Here is an 18,665-nt window from a genome sequence, read left to right as displayed (position 1 = left end):
GCCTTCTCCTCCATGAATTTGACTCGAGTATTCAGGCGCACTAGAAGGCGCACTCAAAACAAGGTATTGCAGAGCTGGGAAAAGTGTAGAAAAGGGCAACAAAAATGATCAAGGGGCTGGAGCATCTCCCCTGAGGGAAGGTTACAACAGCTGGGATTGTTTAGCTTGGGAAAAAGGAGGGTAAGGGGAGACATGGTAGAGGTGTACAAAATTAGGCATGGTGAGGAGAATGTGGAGAGGGAGACATTTTTCTCCCTCTCTCAAAATGATAGAACCCAGTGGGGTCCTCCCATGAAGCTGACTGGGGGGAGATTCAGGACAGATAAAAGGAAGTCCTTCTTCACACAGCGCATAGTCAAACTATGGAATTCACTCCCACAAGACGTAGTGGTGGTCACCCATTTGGATGGCTTTAAAAGGAGGTTAGACAAATTCCTGGAGAAGGCTATCAATGGCTACTAGTGGCTCTGTGCTACCTCCAGCACCAGAGGCAGTGAGCCTATGTACACCAGTTGCTGGGGAACGTGGGTGGGAGGGCGCTGTTGCGCTCATGTCCTGCTTGTGGGTTCCTGTTCGCCAGCTGGTTGGCCACTGTGTGAACAGAATGCTGGACTAGACGGACCCTTGGTCTGATCCAGCAGGGCTCTTCTTATATTCTTACGGAGTTTACTCTGACCAGCTTACAGCAGAAACATTGTGCAAATTGAGATCAATTGTTCTGATTTTTTATTTATTTATTTATTTTGTAGTGTATTTTTTCCAGTTTTCACCTTGAGCAAACTGTATGGAAAAACTGACATGGGTGCAGGAGTAAAGGAACTAGTGACTGACTGCTGGGGGCCCTGGTTCAAGACCCAACCTCATGTATATCCTGCACGCGAAAGATCTGCCCCAGAGCAATGGAGATTTTAGTGGCCAATTATCTTGCCTCCAGAGCAGGCATGACCTTATACTTTAAAGCAGCCTTGCCCCAACCTGGTGCCCCCCAGTTGTGTCAGACTGCAACTCCCATCATTCCCAGCCTGGCTGGGGACAATGGGAGCTGAAGTCTGACATATCTGGAGGGTACCAAGTTAGGGCAAGGCTGCTTTCAAGCCAGCCTTTGCAGCCATAAGAGCCGGTAACATATGCTTTTGTTAAAAGGAAAACTAAGATCCTCAGAACACTGTATTCTGTGGTCAGCGTAGAATTTTGCAGCGCGTCGTTCATTTGCACAGAACTGCAGAAACTGGCTCTTGTCTAAAAAGAGTTCACCTTGGCAATTATCCTCTGCAGGTTCTCTTTCCCCATGTAGGACACTTGCTGGGACAGGACATGTTCTTGCTTCAGAATAATGTTTGCCAGGCAGCTTTTGCAGCTGTGATATTGCTTCAAGAGCTCTATCACCCGAGCACAGTGTTCCAGCCTATTGAAAGGAAACAAAGCAAAAAAAAATATGATTAACACATTTGCAGGATTGCCTAAGCCTAGAGACACAACTTCTTCATGGAGCTGCGAACACAGCAAGGAATGGTGGATTTTAGCACAGAACCCAGCACATCTGTTCAACCCCAGGGAATCTGAGCTTTTCTGAAAAGGAAAAACGAAGAGCAGGTTTGTTGCCTCTTAGGGCATGGGCGCGGAACCTCTTTCAGCCCCAGGGCTGTATTGAATTTCAGGGAAGCTCTCAGGGGCTGCACCCCAGTGGTGGGCTGGGCCAAAGGGAAAACAGGGTGGGGCCAAAATTCCAAAAATACCAGCATATTTTGGCTTAAAACTCTTACTGCCATTAAGTTAAGCCTTAGGAGAGGCATTTCAACTTTTTAGAATGGGGAGGAATTCTGGAGAGCTGGATCGCCTCCGTCCTCCTCCAGCTCTCCATTTATGCTACACGGGCATTCTTGCCCATCTAGCTGGGGCTCTGCAGAGGGGGAGGGAAGGAGGCTGGGGAGGCCAAAGGATTCTTTGTAAGCCAGCTTCCCCAGTCCCCTCCCCTCCCTGCCCACAGAACCGCCCCTTTCCCTCCTCTCCGAGGTTGCTTTTGCGAGCTCGGAGGGCAGCCAGCGTGGTTCTCTCCATGCCGGCTGCAGGGGGAGGGGGAGGGGAGCTTGGACTCCTGGGTCCAAGGTTGGAGCACTGTCTCTGACCTCAGATCCAGGAATCCGAACTTTCCTACGCCCCTCCTCCCCACCAGATGCTATCTTGGGGCCATAGGATTGCTCTCTAAGTCTTTGAATGCATTAAAGGGTCTTTTCAAAAAACTTCCAAAATAGGGGATAAGGATCAGAATCAGGACCACATGGCATGGGGAGAGAGTTCATCCCTTAACCCTGTCACAGTCCTAGGGAACCCTCAAGCTGCTCTTCACCCTGAGAGGGAAACTGCTCCTAGCAACCTTTTGCTTTGAGGGAAACTCACAGCGCAATCCTCCTATACATGTCTGCTCAGAAGTAAGCCCCACTGAATTCAGTGGGACTTACTCCGAGGTACATGTGTATAGGATTGCAGCCAGTTTCAAAAAACAAACATGCAACTCTAGTCATTTCTACATGCTCAGAAATGTCAAGTAGCATAGCACTCGCTGGACGGGCCACTCAGAATGCAAGCAGAATTGCTCCTCCATGGCAAACTCTCCATGCCAGAGAGACAGCTGGGCTAGAACCCAGCTCCCCGGCATGACAGTTTTCCATCAAAAGGCAGTTTTTGAGAGGGGTAGAATTCAATAATTCATTCTACTCCCTGCATTCTGAATGTGACTACATTTCTAAGAAACGTAGCATGAGGTCACAGTAGGAACGGACAGATCTGTTGAGTTCATTTTCACGGATTTCCAGTCCATTCTGGAATCCAAGTGGATGTTTGTGCTTTTTCATGGGGAAAAATCCATACAGATTTTTTTGCATATTTTTAAGAATGTGCACTTTTTTGCACTTTTTTTCAAATTGTACACATTTTTGGTATGCATCCACAAAGTGACCAAAGTGTGTTTGTACACAGATTTGAAATGTATGAATTTTTCTTTGCACACTTTTCAAATGTGTGCATTTTACTGGATGCGTTATTTCCTGTTCTGTGGAATGCATCCCAAATCTGGAAATGGATGGATGTCCGTGTCCGCTTTCTGGGTGGTGTGCATTGGAGAAATATACCCCGCCCCCCAAATCCAACACAACAGATTTCTCACACATCCCTAGATCACACAGCCTTACACTGCAAACCTCAGGAGGTCTACTCAGGGCTGAGACCTACCGAGTTTCAATAGAATTTACTCCCAAGTTCATATGTTTGGATTGCAAGCCTTAGCCTCTGACCTTTCCGCAATGGAGGCCTTGGTGTCTTTCCATAAGGCTTCTGTAAGCTCCCACTGCTGCCTGACATCTTCTTGCTGGGCCTTTGTGAACTTTGAAAGCTGCCTGGCTGTTTCGTTTAAGGATCTCATTTCCGCAGCATGGCGATCCAACTTCTGCCTCAGTTCACTGAGTGACTTCAACCTGAAGAAGAAAAGTAGAAGGCAGCCAACTGTTATTTTTATGCAGTTGCTCTGCTGGTTTGTTGTTTTACTGGTCCCTGGTTGTGATTAACTCTTGCTTTATTGACTGTGATTCTAGATGTTCAGGGTACTGATTAATGCTTGTTCCATGCCACGGTCTGGTATAAAGCTCTCAGATGTGCTACACAATCTTGGTCTGGGCAAGCTGCCATGGATGGAGGCGTTTCACCTGCCCAGCCCTTGACAGATTTCTGCTGCCAGATTATTTCCTGCCTGCTGCCATCCACCTATTTGTTTGTTGTTTCCTTTCCCCCACTTGGGCCTAAGTGCCTGACAGTCTTCTGGGGTCAGGTATTTAGAAAGAGAAATTTCAACAAAATTAAAAAGTAATCCAGATAAACTATCACCTGAATACATCAGGCTGAGATTTACTTATTATTTTATTTAATACATTTCTTAGCCACTTTTCAGGGCTGCACGCTCCCCCCCAAACTGGGGCATCCCATTTGTAGGTGGCAAAAATATCAGTGGTGCTATTTCATCCCTTTGGGAGTGGCAGTTGAGAGGTGAAGGCCCAGAAAAAAATCAGGAAAAAAACAATTTTCCCCATTTTTTTCCGAGGACCGTTTTTTGTGCTTTTCCAACAAATGGGAAAAATTCAGCACCTTTGGTTTATGAAAGATTTTCTTTTAGAATTTAAGTCAAAGGTATTTATATATTGTTACTGAGCCTTTACTCCCCCCAAAATGATTTCTAAAAACTCTGTAATAAGAACACATTTATAGAAAGACTATAGATGTAAAATGTCTGGAAATAATGAAGCCATGGGGGAAAATCATTTTTTTCAATCCTCTCTGTAAGATTCCCAGCATAGTTATTTCTTTCATTCCTTATTAAACTTATTGATCTAAAGTATATTTTACTGATAACATTTATGCTCAGTTTCCCAACATGTGAGTAGAGTCACCACTGTGCATTCTTGCACAGTTTGGGTTTTGTTCTACAGAGTCCTGTGTTTCTGATGCTGTAGCAGTCATTTAATGTAGTTCTAATCTATTCAGACAATAATTACAAATTTACTGAGTTTACTTTTAAAAGTTTTAAAATATAAGGATAATTTTATAAGCAAACTAAGTTATACATCAAATAACATTAGGAACAGATAGGCTGCTTTATGTTCCTAAAGCAGCCCTCCGAAACCTGATGCCCTCTGGAAGTTTAGGACTACAGTGCCCAGCATTCCTGACCATTGGCCATGCTGCCTGAGGCTGATGGAGCTGAAGTCAAAAATATCTGGAGGGCACCAGGTTGGGGAAGGCTATCTTAAAGCAATGAAGTGACTTTAGATCTGTAAAGAGCATTAAAAAAATAAGTATTGCTTATTTTTCCATTTCCCTCCAAATTTCCTTTTTTTTCCCAGAAAAAAAAACACATTTTTCCCCCATGGCCTCAAAATTTCCAGCAATTTTACTTCTCTAGGTGGCAGTGAAATTATTTGATAGTTGCGGGGGGGGGGGGGGGCAGGGAGAGGAGATGTCATTCCTGGTGGGATTGGCCCCAGCTTTTTCCTTTTCCCCTTATTTTTCTGCTTCTACCTGTGGCAACAGTGGGGCCACTGGTAGCTACCCCTCCCTGCCCCCAGAATGTCCCTGGAATGGTGCTACAAAATTAGATAGCGTTGTACTGAGGGGGCTTCTGGGGAATAAAGGCAGCCACCAGTGAGGCCTGCCATTTTTTTCCTCCTAGAAGCTGCCTCAGCAATACTCTACATCATGACCTAGCATCATTCCAGGAACACTCTCAGGGAAATAAAATGGCAGCTGTCATGAAGAGTTCCTCAATTGCCACAAGTGGTGGCAAAAATAAGGAACAAAATGGGGTGGGGAAGGAACTATCACCATTTCCACCAGTAATGACTCCCCTAAAACTTTCAAAGCACTTTGCTGCCCCGCTGAAATAGGCCCCTGGTCCCAGAGCACCCCTTTTTACATCCTCTTCCCCAAAATGTTTGCGCTGAAAAGAGAATGACTAAAACTGACCACATATGGGGGGGGGGGGAATAGAGAAGTTTGCTCACCTTTGCTGAACAGCAGGAATTGTAGGGTCCCTCAAGCCTAATTTACTGATCTTATCATGTATATCTTGAATATTTTTAAAGAGCTCACTATTCTTCAAGGCAAATTCCTCCTTCCGGTTCTGGGTGACCTCTTGTTTCTCTGTAGAGCTGACAGCAGGGGTTTCCTTCACGCCTAAAGCTGCAACAAGCTCTTGGCAGCACATCTTTTTACCACCTTCAGCCTCTTCCAAGTATATATTGACTCGCTTCAACCTCTCGTCTAGAGATTTGGCCTCTTTTTTCACCTGAGATACCTGCTGCAGGGCATCTTCTTCCGTCAACTCTGGAGTATGACTCAGGGGTGTAGAGACATCCACAGACCGTTTCACACGCTTCAGGAAAGCCAGAAAAGTTTCAAGGTCTTGCAGGATGGCTTCAACGACCTGTATCTTACAACCCAGCTCTTCCAATCTCATCCTGTATTCAGCCATCACTGCACCTGCTGCTTGCCAGTCGATCGGGTCCACTTTCTCTCCGGCGGGGCTGTTCTGTTCTTGTCGGCTGCACTGCTCAATACAATTTGCTATGGATGTCCGTATTTTCTGAAACACAGCGGAATGACAACAGTGACAGGGAATGACAACACTGCCTTATATGCAGTGCTTAATATCAAGCCACTGCACCTGTCAAATCTAGAGGATGAGAGATGGGCCCATAGCACAGAGGAGGAACGCTTCCTTTGTATTCAGAAGGTCCCTAGAAGGTTAATCCCTGGCTTCTCCACTGAAAAAGATCAGGTAGCAGGTGATGAAGAAGACCTTTCTCTGCCTGAGAGCCTGGAGAGCAGCTATCAGTCAGAAAAGACAATACTGGGCTAAGTGGGTGAGTGGTTGACTCAACATACAGCAACTTCATGCATTCTGCTACTTCCCAGTAAGCAACAGGGCGGCAGCGGGGGGGACCTACAGGAAGCAGAAGCAGTTTTGATCGATCTGATCTTAGGTGGGTCAGGTGAATATGACGACCCTGGAATCAAGAACAGATCACTCAGATCTGCTAGCTCTTGTGGCTTACAGGGGAAGATGTAGAATTGGTTGATGTCCCTAGCTGTGTTATTGTATTTTTTGCTTATGCCATTTTATTTGAAGATTTGACCGTTACAAAAGAAATACATTAGCCAACATTTCACGAGCCACTCACTGCAAACATAACCACTCATCATGTTCACTTGTGTATCCTCTTTTCAGAGTTAGCAGGGATGAAATTCACAGTCAGCACAACACAACATATTACAAAGTTGTATCACCTTCCCCAATAGCTTCTAAACTTGGTTAAAAAAACAACACACCTCTGTTATTATTTCCTACTTATCTAGTCTCACAGCTTGGATCCAGAGTTCCCTTGAGTGGAATTCTGCTCTCATGGGACGCTCCTGCTGGAGGAAGGCGGGAGGGAGGGATGTTTTTTGCTGATTCCTCTTTCTCCCCACAGCCCCATGAAAAGATGCTCTGAAAGGCTGGGAGACCCTCTGGAATAGTGTAGAGGTGGCGCAGGGGGGTGCAAGGAGAATCGGCAAAAATCACCTCCCCCTGCATCTTCCTCCACCAGGGGCCTCCACTGGATCTCAGTCTCAGAACGGAATCCTTTCCATCTGCAGGATTTAACCCACCCTATTTCTCTCATACAGCCTTATGGGAAGACCAAATGTAAACCTTAACAGTCATGCTTCCCAACCAGAGAACTCTTCACAGTCATGTCTTCAAATCAGCTCTGAGTCTGGAACTACATGTTCCATGGGCAACACACTTTCATGAGCCCTGGCCTCTGCTTCCCATGACTATTCCTCTGCCAAGCGGCATCAGGAAAGGACCGCTGCAAGGGTGAAGCAGCAGGGAAAGCATGTATGGAATTCTGGCGGCAGGCCAGGGAGGGAGGAACAGCTGGAAGCAGTTGCAAGCAGAACATGACAGGCAGGAGAAGGGCCACGGTTTCCAAACACACGTATAGACAGCCCCATCTGGGGAGGAAAAACAGCCAGGGAGATTTGCAGGCAATTTGCAGAGGGAAAGTGGAGGCTGGAGAAAGGGTGATGGGCCTCTTGTTCTCCCCCCACTTCTCTCTTTGTACAGAAGAAGCAATAGCTTCGGCTATTGGGCGGTATAGAAATGAAATTAAATGAAATGAAATGAAATGAAAAGATAGATAGATAGATTAGATAGATAGATAGATAGATAGATAGATAGATAGATAGATAGATACTTCTAAAGCCCCATCTGGAGACAAAGCAGTCAGTGTCTGCACTAGCACAAAAAAAGTGGAAGTGTTAAGCACCCCTCCTCCTGCCTGCTGCTTCTCCCCTGCAAATCCTGCCCACCTGCCCACCCCCCAGTGCAATTTGGCATAGAAGAAGCAACAGTCAGGGTTTCCAAGCACAAACTGGCAGTGAAACCTGTAGCCTGGGCCTCAGTGCCTTCTGCAGAGGGGCCTAATGAACACTCTAGAACAGGAGTGGTCAACTTGTGTCCCTCCAGATGTTGTTGGACTGCAACTCAGATCCGCCCCAGCCAGGATAGCCAGTGGTGAGGGATGATGGGCATTGAAGTCCAACATCTGGAGGGGCATAAGTTGACCACCCCTGCTCTAGAAGCACCCAGTGCTGAACACTGTTGAAGCTCCACAGGTATGCCTCGGTCAGGGGTCCCCAACTTGGCATCCGCGGGCACCTGCAGGCACCTCCAATGGTGCCCATGAAGGGATCCCCAATGTGGTGCCCACAGGAACCAGCAAAACATTTTTCTATCTTTTATTTTATTTTTTTATTTTTTAATATACGTACATGAATTTGTATATATCCATAGCAATGGATATATATGAAATGAATACAACTTTCTAGGCTTTAACAAAAGCGGGCCATATATCCAAATAAGTATCCATTTGAAGGTGGCGTCTATATGCCTCCCATTCAAGTACTGAAAGCTTTGTAGCGTCCTTAGTCCATTGCATTATAGTGGGTGTTTATCCTTCCAATGTTGTAGTATTAGTCTTTCAGCCGTCAAAAGGGCACAGAGAATCCATTCACGCTGACCCTTTGTTAATTCCCATGAAGCAGGTAAATAATTTAAAAGTGTACATCAGTGAATACTGCAGACTGTTCCAGTACAAAATTTATCTGTGTAATAACCTCCTCCCAAAAAGAAGCAACTACTGGACAATGCCAAAACATATGTTTAAAAGGAGCATTAGCTTTATTGCGCCACCAGCAATTAGTTGAATTAGACAATCCCTTATTAAGTAGCTGCCGTGGTGTCCAATAGACACAAAACAATTTTTTTTTACTGAATAAGTCACAGCCTAAGACCCATAGATGCAACAGGTAGATGCCAAAGCAGCAACCCATGGATTAGGCATTTTGTGGCGCTGCCCACAGCAGTTTCTCCAATTCCCAAATGTGCCCACAGGTCCAAACGGTTTGGGGACCCCTGGCCTAGGTAATACATTGGTGGGAGCCCCACGTAAGCCACACTGAGGTTCCACGGAACATAAGAGGAATAATAAGAACCAACCTTCACTTTCTTGAATGGAAGATCCATATTACTTAGCATGCTCTGCGATATGTCTCTTTTGCAGAGCTGTTCGTCTGAGTTGCACAGTAGAACCCACTGGTTTTCTATTGGCAAAACAAGTGCCAAAACAGCCTTTAAAGATTCCGTCCTACAAGACAGCAAAAGAAATGTGAACATTTCCAGCAAGGAAATGCCTCCATACATGATACAATGGATAAATAGCCAGGGCTGTCTGTATTATAGTTCCATGATTTACACAATTACACTAGCACGGAATTTGGTATGAGGCACAGAATTCAGGATCCTCAGAACTCAGCTTTTCATTCCCCCACGCCCCACCCAGGCTTCTAGACTCCAGCAATAGGCCTGAAAAAGGGTATGGGCAATTTGGAGGAATCACAGAAACTTGGACTAGGGGGAAGGAAGCTAAGTAACACCAGACAGACTGCTTAACAAAATCAGCCTCGGATGGCCTTCTCTCTGTCCCATCAGCCAGGACAGCTAGGCTGGTGAGGATGAGGGAGAGGGCCTTCTCTGTGGTGGCCCCCACTCTGTGGAACTCCCTCCCTAGGGAACTCTGCCATGCCCCCTCTTTAATGAGCTTCCACCGCGCATTAAAAACGTGGTTGTTCAGGCAGGCATTCGGGGTGGGTTAGGGTATTTTTAATGATGTTTTTAATGTAGAATGTTATCGTTTTAACTGTTGTTGTACATCGCCCAGAGTGGCTGGGTGACCAGCCAGATGGGCGATTAATAAATTTAATTAATAAATAAATAAGTAAGAAAGATTTCAAGCTGTATGTGTAACAAAGCAAAGCCTCAACTATCAGTCCCCCTACGAATATCTTCTGTATCAGAGAGAAGACAGCATATGCAAGAGGGAATCGACATAAGACTCAGCGGAGTCAACTTCTTTCCCTCTCCCTTTACACCGAGCCCTCAGCCAGGCTCAGGAACACCACAGTGCACCAGCAGTTTTCTGGTCTATAGAGCTGCGCCCACTTCCCATACCCATCCAGCTAGTCTGCTCCCTCCCCTTTGCATGCAGGTTGTACCTTTTCTTTAAAGCCGTCCGGAGCTCGTTCCATTCCCTGAGCAGTTCTTCCCCAGAGTTTCCAGAGCTGTCGGGCTTTTCTATTTTGCCCGGAAGTTTTTCTAGCTCTGAAGCCATCGATTGAAACAGTTTCCAGGAAGAATCAGCTTTACCCTCTAAGGCCTAAAATAAGATGTGTGAATGTTAACCATATGGGGTTCTTTCCAAATGCAACATGCACAGAACAGTCAAGGATATTGTCATGTTTTATTAAGACTTCAAACCATCGTTTAAGCTCAGTGCCTGAACTGAGCCAATGCACAGCCTCCAGTTAATCTGAGCTCACCCTAACAACATGACAATCAAGGAAAGGATTTGTGATATTTACCTCTAGCTCATCCAGCTTTTTCTGAAGGCAGGAAACATCTTTCACATCATCAGTAAAAGCAGAGGCTACGTTCTCTCTGATGCTGCTTAGGTGAAGCTTCAGATTATGTCTTGCTGTATCACAGCTGGGGGAAAATCATGATTTAATTGTAGGCACAGAAAAGACATCATCATCATCATTATTATTATTATTATTATTATTATTATTATTATTATTTAAAAAAAAACCAGGAGACCAAACCAAGACTCCTGCTTGCTCTAATACCTATTATAAGCATCATCTAATCTAATCCCCAAAAGGGGTGGGCAACATGTGACCCTCCAAGTGTTTTGGCCTACAACTCCCATCAGCGCTAGCCAGCATAGCCAATGGCAAGGGATGATGGCAGTTGTAGGCCAAAAAATCTGGAGAGCTAGAAGTTGCACACCCCAGATCTATAGTTTAACACAATATAATAAAAGCTTGTGGAATGTCCAAGATCGTGCTCAAAGGTCCTGTGTGCAGCCAGTCAGGACACTGCTTCCCTGTTCTTACCGCCTAACATCTCAGGTAGCAAGAGAAACAACACAACCATGACTGTGCAGGAATATAGGAATGGCCTCTTGAAGGAGCCATGCAATTCTCCAGAGCCATACGTGAAGGACAGGGTGAGGGGCAGCCCAGCTGCCATGGTGGCAAGCTTGTGCCTCCACCCACAGGAAGTCCAGGAAGTCTCCCAAGGGGCCAGAAACTCTGGCAAGATTGCGCCGCTTTAGGGTGGCCATGCGTCCTGCCCTGCAGACGTCAGTCTGCAACGCTCTTCATATTTGAAGGGCTGCCCAGTCCAAGCCCAGTTTAAAGATCACGAACAAGAAGGGCGAGCGGCAGGGGCCTTGAACTGGCCCATCAGTACCTGTCACCTAGACAGCAGGCTGAGCAGCATGTACATAGGTCACGTGGTCCCAGTCTCCCCCACTGTGGCAGGATGTAGGGCATTCCTACTGAAATTACAATCATATTTATTTATTTATTAAATTTCTTAATCGCCCATCTGGCCGGTCACCCAGCCAATCATCATTTCTAAATTTGCACCCATGCATATAAAGTAGCATATGCAAATGTATGCAGTTCTGCATCCTCCATTGTTTTGCCGATACATTTCCTCTTTTTTTTTTTGGCAATGTGTAAGTGGCCCCCCAGCACTATATATGGCAGATGTAGCAGGGAAGCTAAGGAAGGGGCTGCTCAGGGTCAGCCAGGGGAGGGATTTATTAACTCACTCCCATCCATTTCTGAGGCTAAGGGAAGGAGAATCCAAGAGGGCCAAAGGGGGGCCAGGACTTAAACTTCCTTCCTGTAGCTGGAGTAGACATTATGTAGTCTGAACCGGGCCAACACGTCTGGCATAAGAAGAATCTACTTTATGTCCCTCTTTGCAGTAATTTCAAAAGACAACAAATTGGAAGCCAGCTAGCCGAACCAAGGCTAGGCTGAGGACGGAATCTGCTCCACTGAAGATACAGGATTTTGGCAATTCACTCCTGATTAGAATTTATTTCATCCTGATTAGAATTTATTTCATGCCACCTCTATGTTGTTTAGTAAAAGGTACCTCTCTTTTAATCTTTTCAAAGGCACGTCTCCATCTCTTCCAGACTTCTCTGCACAACGTCCTCCATTCTGAAGTTTCTTTTCGAGTTCCAAATTTATGTGAGAAACATCTCCTGGACCCTGCACAAAACATCAAAATCCGTTTTAATTCATAAAATCCATTTTAAAAAATAACAACGTATATGCATTGTAATTAGAGCCTAACAATTCTCCATGTGGGGGGGAGGGGAACTTTCATCCATGAGATTTGAGACTTTATTTAAAAACGTATAAAAACATATTTTAAAACCACATGGAAAATGTCTTCCATTCTTTTCCTTTGCCACAGTTCAGAGCCCCTTATATGCTCCAAAGCATGTGTGGAGCTCTAATGTGCAAGTTTTCGTGTTGATGAAGGGGGAAGCCCTGTATGCGTGAAGGCTGAGGATGCTCTTGTACACATCAATGGCAGCCACAATTTTTTTCTGCCTGAATGTCCTGGAATGACACTGTGTCCAGGGCATTTGGGAGAAAAAATTGGTTGCCTGCAAGGCACAGCAAGGCAAAAATATACAGTAAATATACAGTAAAAATATACAGTAAATATACAGTAAAAGAAAACGAAAAAAGAACCACCATGCCAGTAACGGTATGCCTCCAAATCATTTGAAGGATACTGCAAGGCATAGCAATGAAGCCAAATATACAGTAAAAGTAAGTATACAGTAAAAAATATACAGTAAAAATATGCAAGCAGAGTATTAGCAAATATACAGTAAGCAAATATACAGTAAAAATATACAGTAAATATATAGTAAAAGAAAACGAAAAAAGAACCACCATGCCACTAATGGTATGCCCCCAAATCATTTGAAAGATTTCGAAGAAAAACCTCCCTATTTGGAGAGGGGGCTGAATTCTCCCCTACCCCCCAGAAAATATTGAGCCAGAAGTTCTTGTTTGAGAATCTTTGGTTCAGCCCTACTCACCCCAGATGTACATATAACAACAGCAACATACAACAGAGCAGTGGTGGAGAACCTGTGGTCCCCCAATATGGTTGGACTCCAACTTCCATCATCCCTGACTACTGGTTATGTTGGCTGGAGCTGATGGGAGTTGGCATCCAACAATATCTGCAGTGCTACACTTTTCCTACCCCTGCAATAGAGTAACATCAGAAAGATGGCATCGTTAATTCAAGGTGCTATCACTGAGTTATAAATCCCTCAACAGTATGGAGTCTGAAAACCAAAGGACTGCCTTTGGAAACACAGGAAGATGGCTTATACTGAGCCAGCCACTGCTCCATCTAGCTAAGTAAGTGATGGCAGTAGATCTCTGGGGTTTCAGGCACAGATCTTTACCCAGATCTACCTGGAGATGACAGGGATTGAACCTGGGATATTTGAATGCAAAGCAGGCATTCTACCCCTGAGCTATGGACCTTCCTCCAAACAAAACCACTGTAGTTTTTCCAACATCCTCCGATACCCGAGATGTATTGGGGGGCCATGTTGTTGTTGTTCAGTCATTCAGTCGTGTCTGACTCTTCGTGACCCCATGGACCATAGCATGCCAGGCCTTCCTGTCCTGCGCTCTCTCCCGGAGTGTGCTCAAGTCCATATTCATTGCATCGGTGATGCTATCCAGCCATCTCATCCTCTGCCGTCCCCTTCTCCTTTTGCCTTCAATCTTTCCCAGCATCAGGGTCTTTTCCAGGGAGTTTTCTCTTCGCATTAGGTGGCCAAAATATTTGGGCTTCAGCTTCAGTATCTGTCCTTCCAATGAGCACTCGGGGTTGATTTCCTTTAGGATGGACTGATTTGACCTCCTTGCAGTCCAGGGGACTCATAAGGGGCCATGCTACACATGGCTTATTTTCCTACATGGAGATAATCACCATGAAAGAGAAAGCGCATACATGGTCCTGGGCAAAGAGTGGCACAAGGCTGTATTTTGCCATATGCATGTTGTCCACGCACTTTGGCCTCTTGTTCCATGCCTTTGCAGCAAAGCAAACGCTCACACTCCACTTTGTGCATTACAATGTATAGGCTTTAACCTACACAGAGATTACCTATATGTACGCAACGTGTCACACAGGAAGCACAGGTATATAAGTGTATCCAAACACCTTACCCTTTCTTCAGTAAGCCCATCATGGGGATTCGGAGAAGGCGCCTCCTCTCCATTGGCAGAAGCAACAGCAAAACCTCTGCATTAAAAAAACAGAACAAAAGCAGCATAACAACAACAATTAGCCGAATTAGACTATCCCTTATTAAAGAGATGTTGCAGTGTCCAACAGGCACGAAACAAAGCTTTTTGCTGAGTAAGACACAGCCTAAGATCCACAGACATGAGAAGGAGGCGCCAAAGTGGCGATCCACTGATTAGGCATTTTGTGGCGGTGCCCACAGCAGTTTCTCCAATTCCCAAACATACCCACGGGTTCGAAAAGGCTGGGGACCCCTGGGCTAGAGTGTCTGTTGCCACTCTAGCTGAATGTACTCCATGGTTTCTCTCAAGGAGAGGTGGCTGCTCTAGCCCAGCAAACTCTGTGCTTTCCTTCTCAATAATGTTATTCTTTGGAGAGGAAACCACAAAGTTTAGCGGGAGACAGCAGTCACTTCTCCTCTCCTAGCCGGGAGAAGAAATCCTTCCCTGCCCGGGGGTTGGAGGCAATTACGATCCTCATCCCCCCTGGAGGGGAAGCATGGTGGGCTGGAGGGGGGAGAGTCTGTATATGTGGGTCTGTTTGTGAGTGTGGGTCTGTTTCTCTCACACACAAGTGTGCTTGTGCATGAGAGCAAGAGAGACAGTGAGTGGGAGGAAGGCTATGCATGAGTGTGTGTATATACGGGGGGGGGGGGGCTTCCACATTGCCCCCATCCCTGCAGTGTGTGTGCGTGCACGCGCGCATATGGCCTCCAACCACCCACCCAACACCTCATGTGGCCATTGGCATACAAGTTGCCCCCTCCTGGGCTAGCGTGTCTGAGAGTTAAGAATAACCTACCTTCGGAGGATCCCTTTTATTTTATTTATTACATTTATATCCCACCCCTTTTTCCTCTTGCAAGGGACCCAAGGTGGCTTACATAGTTCTCCTCCTCCTCAATTTTATCTTCACAGCAGCCCTGTGAGGTAGCTTTGACTGAGAGGCAGTGTCTGGCCCAAAGCCACTCAGTGAACTTCAGGGCCGAGTGGGGACTAGAATACAGATCTCCCGAGTCCTAGTCCAGCACTCTCACCACTACACCACACTGGCTCCTTTGCAATACCTATGCACTAAACAGAACAATCTAGAAATCCCCTGTGAAGCAGTTGCACATTGTCTGTTTAGATGTGGAGTGGTATATAAATACTGTAAGTAAGTAAGTAAGTAAGTAAGTAAGTACCCACCCTCTCTTAGGCGAACGGCCGGCATCAGCCCTAGACACCAGCGCATTGTAAATAGCCGATGCCCGTGTCTGAAGCTCTTCTTTCATTTGCTCATATTCTGCAACTGGCATCTTTGTACTGGGCTGATTTTCATCCTCAGCCATTTTCTCACTCATTGTTTTCATGGCTTGTAAGCACGTGTTCAGCTTCCCCAGGGGACCTTGCTGAGAAAAGATGGCCTAAATGGATACAGGAATATAAAAGCATCTATACTGAATATGCAAAATTATTATTAACTGAAATGCTGAAAGAATCTGCACTCTTACTGTAAAACTCTCCATAGAGGCACAGAATTCAGCTTCTTTTGAATATTAGCTTTCTTTAAAAACACATAGACTTGAATGTAAGTCTCTAGCCCATATGCTTCAAAGTTTGTGGACAATGCCTGCTGAAACCTCCAAAGCCAGATCAGTAGCTGAATAAGGCATCAATAGTTAAGGGGCAGGGTTTCAGTGTGCTTGCTCTTTACCCCTCCTCAAGACTAGAAAAACTTTGCAAAATTTTAAAAAACCATGCAGAGTAAATCATATATATTAAGGGAACTTACGGAAATTGCTTACTGTGCATATGTTACACAGGTAACAGAATTCTGCTTGTCTTGGAGAAGAGCCTTTAGTGTCTTGGCACAGCACTTAATTATTATTTTTAGTGCAGAGCAGGGCCAGCCCAAGACATTTTGCTGCCTGAGGTGGAGCAGCAAATGGTGCCCCTCCCTCCCACAAGTCAAGGAGTATAGTACCCAAGACTGGCTGAATCATTTCGGCACGAGACAGAAAACCCCACAAGTACCTCTCCCTATTCCTGGCAGTAAAAACATAACAGCAACAAATTAAACAACTAACCAGTTCCTGCCCTTTTGTGACACCCCAAATCTGCTGCCTGAAGCAATTGCCTCACTCTGTCTTATGGTAGGACCAGCCCTGGTGCAGACTACACACAGTTCTGACCATGGCGTCAAGATGTTGCTGTGCCAATATCCTCACAACTAAGTTACGATTTCCCTTTGAGACAGGCAAGCTTTCTCTCCAATTATCCTGTTAGCTAAACAGGTGACGGCATCACTACCATGCATCCTAGCACCACGCAGATTCTCTCCCCATGCTTCGCATGCAGAAGATTCCAGATTCAGTCTCTGGCATCTCCAGTTGAAAAAGGTGACAGGTTGCAGAGCCAAGGGAAATCTCTCTCTGCCTGAGGCCCTGCGGAGCCAATGGCAGTCAGAGCGGACAGTACCTGGGCTAGATAAGCCAACAGTGTGGCCTGGTACATAGCAGATGGATAGCATAACCACTCTCCTGGGAAGCAGAAGAGAACATCAGTTTTGTCCAGTACCTCGTGTTCTTCAAGAAGTCCCTTGGTTTTCCCTGTGTTGAGCAGCTTCTTCTCTTTATTAATCTGCTTATTGAGTCTTGAGAAAGTCTTATTCAACTTCCCTCTTTCGATTTCCATTTTCAATCGAATATACGATATGATTTCGCGGCGAACTGCCTGCAGGATATGGAATGCATGGTCAAGGAATGATCGGGACTGATGAAACAAGATGCTTAAGAGGGCTATTTCATGGGGGCAGGGGCAGCATTCTGTCCTTGCATCCCAATTTTGTTTCAAGGAAATCAGAGCACCGCTTCGGCCTCACAACAACCCAGCAGAGTAGATCAGACTTAAGAGAGTGATTACAACAGCCTCCTCCTCACATTTGTTTGTTTGCTACATTTAAACCCTGCCTTGCCTTTAAAAATGTGCAACAACCCCGCAATAGAAAAAAACAATCAACATAATAACTAAGCAATATAACGATATTGCTGGAGAGCCAGCGTGGTGTAGTTGGACTGGGACTCCGGAGACGGGGGTTCTAGTCCCCACTTGGCCATGAAGCTCACTGGGTGACTTCACAGTTTGTTGTGAGGATAAAATGCAGAAGAGGAGGACCATACATACTGCCTTGAGCGCCTTAGAAGTAAGGCAGGATATAAATGTAACAAATAAATGAATAAAAATAAATAAAACCATTTTAAAAACTCAGAGGAGAGCACATTGCAAAGTTCAAAAATGGCAGCAAGTCGAAAACATAATTAAAAGTTTAACAATATACATTAAAACACAGACCAGCAGAGAATCAGCTTAGGGTGCAATCCTTTGTGTGTTTAGACAGGAAAAAGGCCTACAGCTTCCAGCATTCCCCAGCCAGCTATGCTATGCTGGGGCATGCTGGGAGTTATAGGACATTTTTCTGTCTAAACACACATAGGATTGCGCCCTTACTAGCCCAGATGGCTGTTTAAATATAAAGGTTTTTGCCGTCTGGAGAAGACTTTCAACAAGGGGGAAAAGACGAGCCTCCTTCAGTAGGGAACTCAGGGTGCAACCACTAAGAAGGCCATTTCTGTTTCTGCCAAACAAATGTCAGCCAGCACATGGAGGTAAGAGCAAGATCATGCCCACAGTGCACGCCTCCCCCCCCCACATCCACACCCCTCTCAGTCCCACGGCTCAGAGTCCTTGCACTGAGTGGAATGTCAGGAAGGGGAACTCACACACATGCATCTGTCCATGCAGAGACGCCCCATACTAGCAGAACCTCAACTGTGCCGGGTTCAAATTGGTTTGGGGAGATTCTACAGTCGTATAGCTGTTTGCGTGTGGGTTCCCCTTTGCCAACAATCTGCTCAATACACAGACATCATGGGGTGGGACTTATACCTCTTCCATGTACTGGCTATTCATGTGGCAGGGGCCCTGGTGAACTTCATTTCATTTCATTTACTGTATATCTATACTGCCCCATAGCCGAAGCCCTCTGGGTGGTCCACGGTGTTGTTGTTTTTTTTTAAATTAAGCACAAATGCAGTCCCCCACTAGCACAAATAATGCAGTTGGGTTTCCCACTTTGGGGGAAATTGCAGGGGTCAGCACACCTGGAGTGCAATGGATGAGCCTCACCCTGGGAAAACCTCCTTCGTGATCAAGGTGTCTCCCCTGCCAGGTAACTTGCCCATGGCCACCCAGTAGAGCTTCATGCCTGAGCCAAGACTCGAATCCTGGTCTCCTTGGACCAAGTCCATTAACTCTAGCCACTATGCCACACCGGCTGTATCAAAAAGGCCTCCAAACATCACATGTAGAAAGAAAACACTCAAGTG

General features: G+C 45.7%; 1 protein-coding gene and 1 non-coding gene across 2 annotated transcripts in view; both read right to left on the bottom strand.

Moving 5' to 3' along the window:
• The window catches only part of SYNE2 (spectrin repeat containing nuclear envelope protein 2), a 333,613-nt gene that overhangs the window by 225,416 nt on the left and 89,532 nt on the right, over window positions 1-18,665 (bottom strand). Inside the window, exons 21-30 of the mRNA XM_084836884.1 lie at window positions 16,858-17,013; window positions 15,487-15,704; window positions 14,221-14,296; window positions 12,101-12,219; window positions 10,510-10,633; window positions 10,144-10,304; window positions 9,089-9,236; window positions 5,547-6,127; window positions 3,291-3,470; window positions 1,255-1,405 (exon numbers count right to left, since the gene is read on the bottom strand). Of these exons, the coding sequence (XP_084693010.1) occupies window positions 1,255-1,405; window positions 3,291-3,470; window positions 5,547-6,127; window positions 9,089-9,236; window positions 10,144-10,304; window positions 10,510-10,633; window positions 12,101-12,219; window positions 14,221-14,296; window positions 15,487-15,704; window positions 16,858-17,013 (1,914 nt within the window). The remainder of the gene's footprint in view (window positions 1-1,254; window positions 1,406-3,290; window positions 3,471-5,546; window positions 6,128-9,088; window positions 9,237-10,143; window positions 10,305-10,509; window positions 10,634-12,100; window positions 12,220-14,220; window positions 14,297-15,486; window positions 15,705-16,857; window positions 17,014-18,665) is intronic.
• LOC146356946 (U1 spliceosomal RNA) lies at window positions 18,353-18,516 on the bottom strand. The gene has a single exon (XR_014787081.1). It is a non-coding gene; the product is annotated as a U1 spliceosomal RNA (small nuclear RNA).

Source organism: Heloderma suspectum, chromosome 1, assembly GCF_057233095.1.
Source record: "Heloderma suspectum isolate Gila_16-S chromosome 1, 16-S_ref, whole genome shotgun sequence".
Classification (NCBI taxonomy): Eukaryota; Metazoa; Chordata; class Lepidosauria; order Squamata; family Helodermatidae; genus Heloderma; species Heloderma suspectum.
The sequence above is the reverse complement of the archived record's forward strand: the minus strand, read 5'-3'. Positions and strand labels throughout refer to the sequence as shown.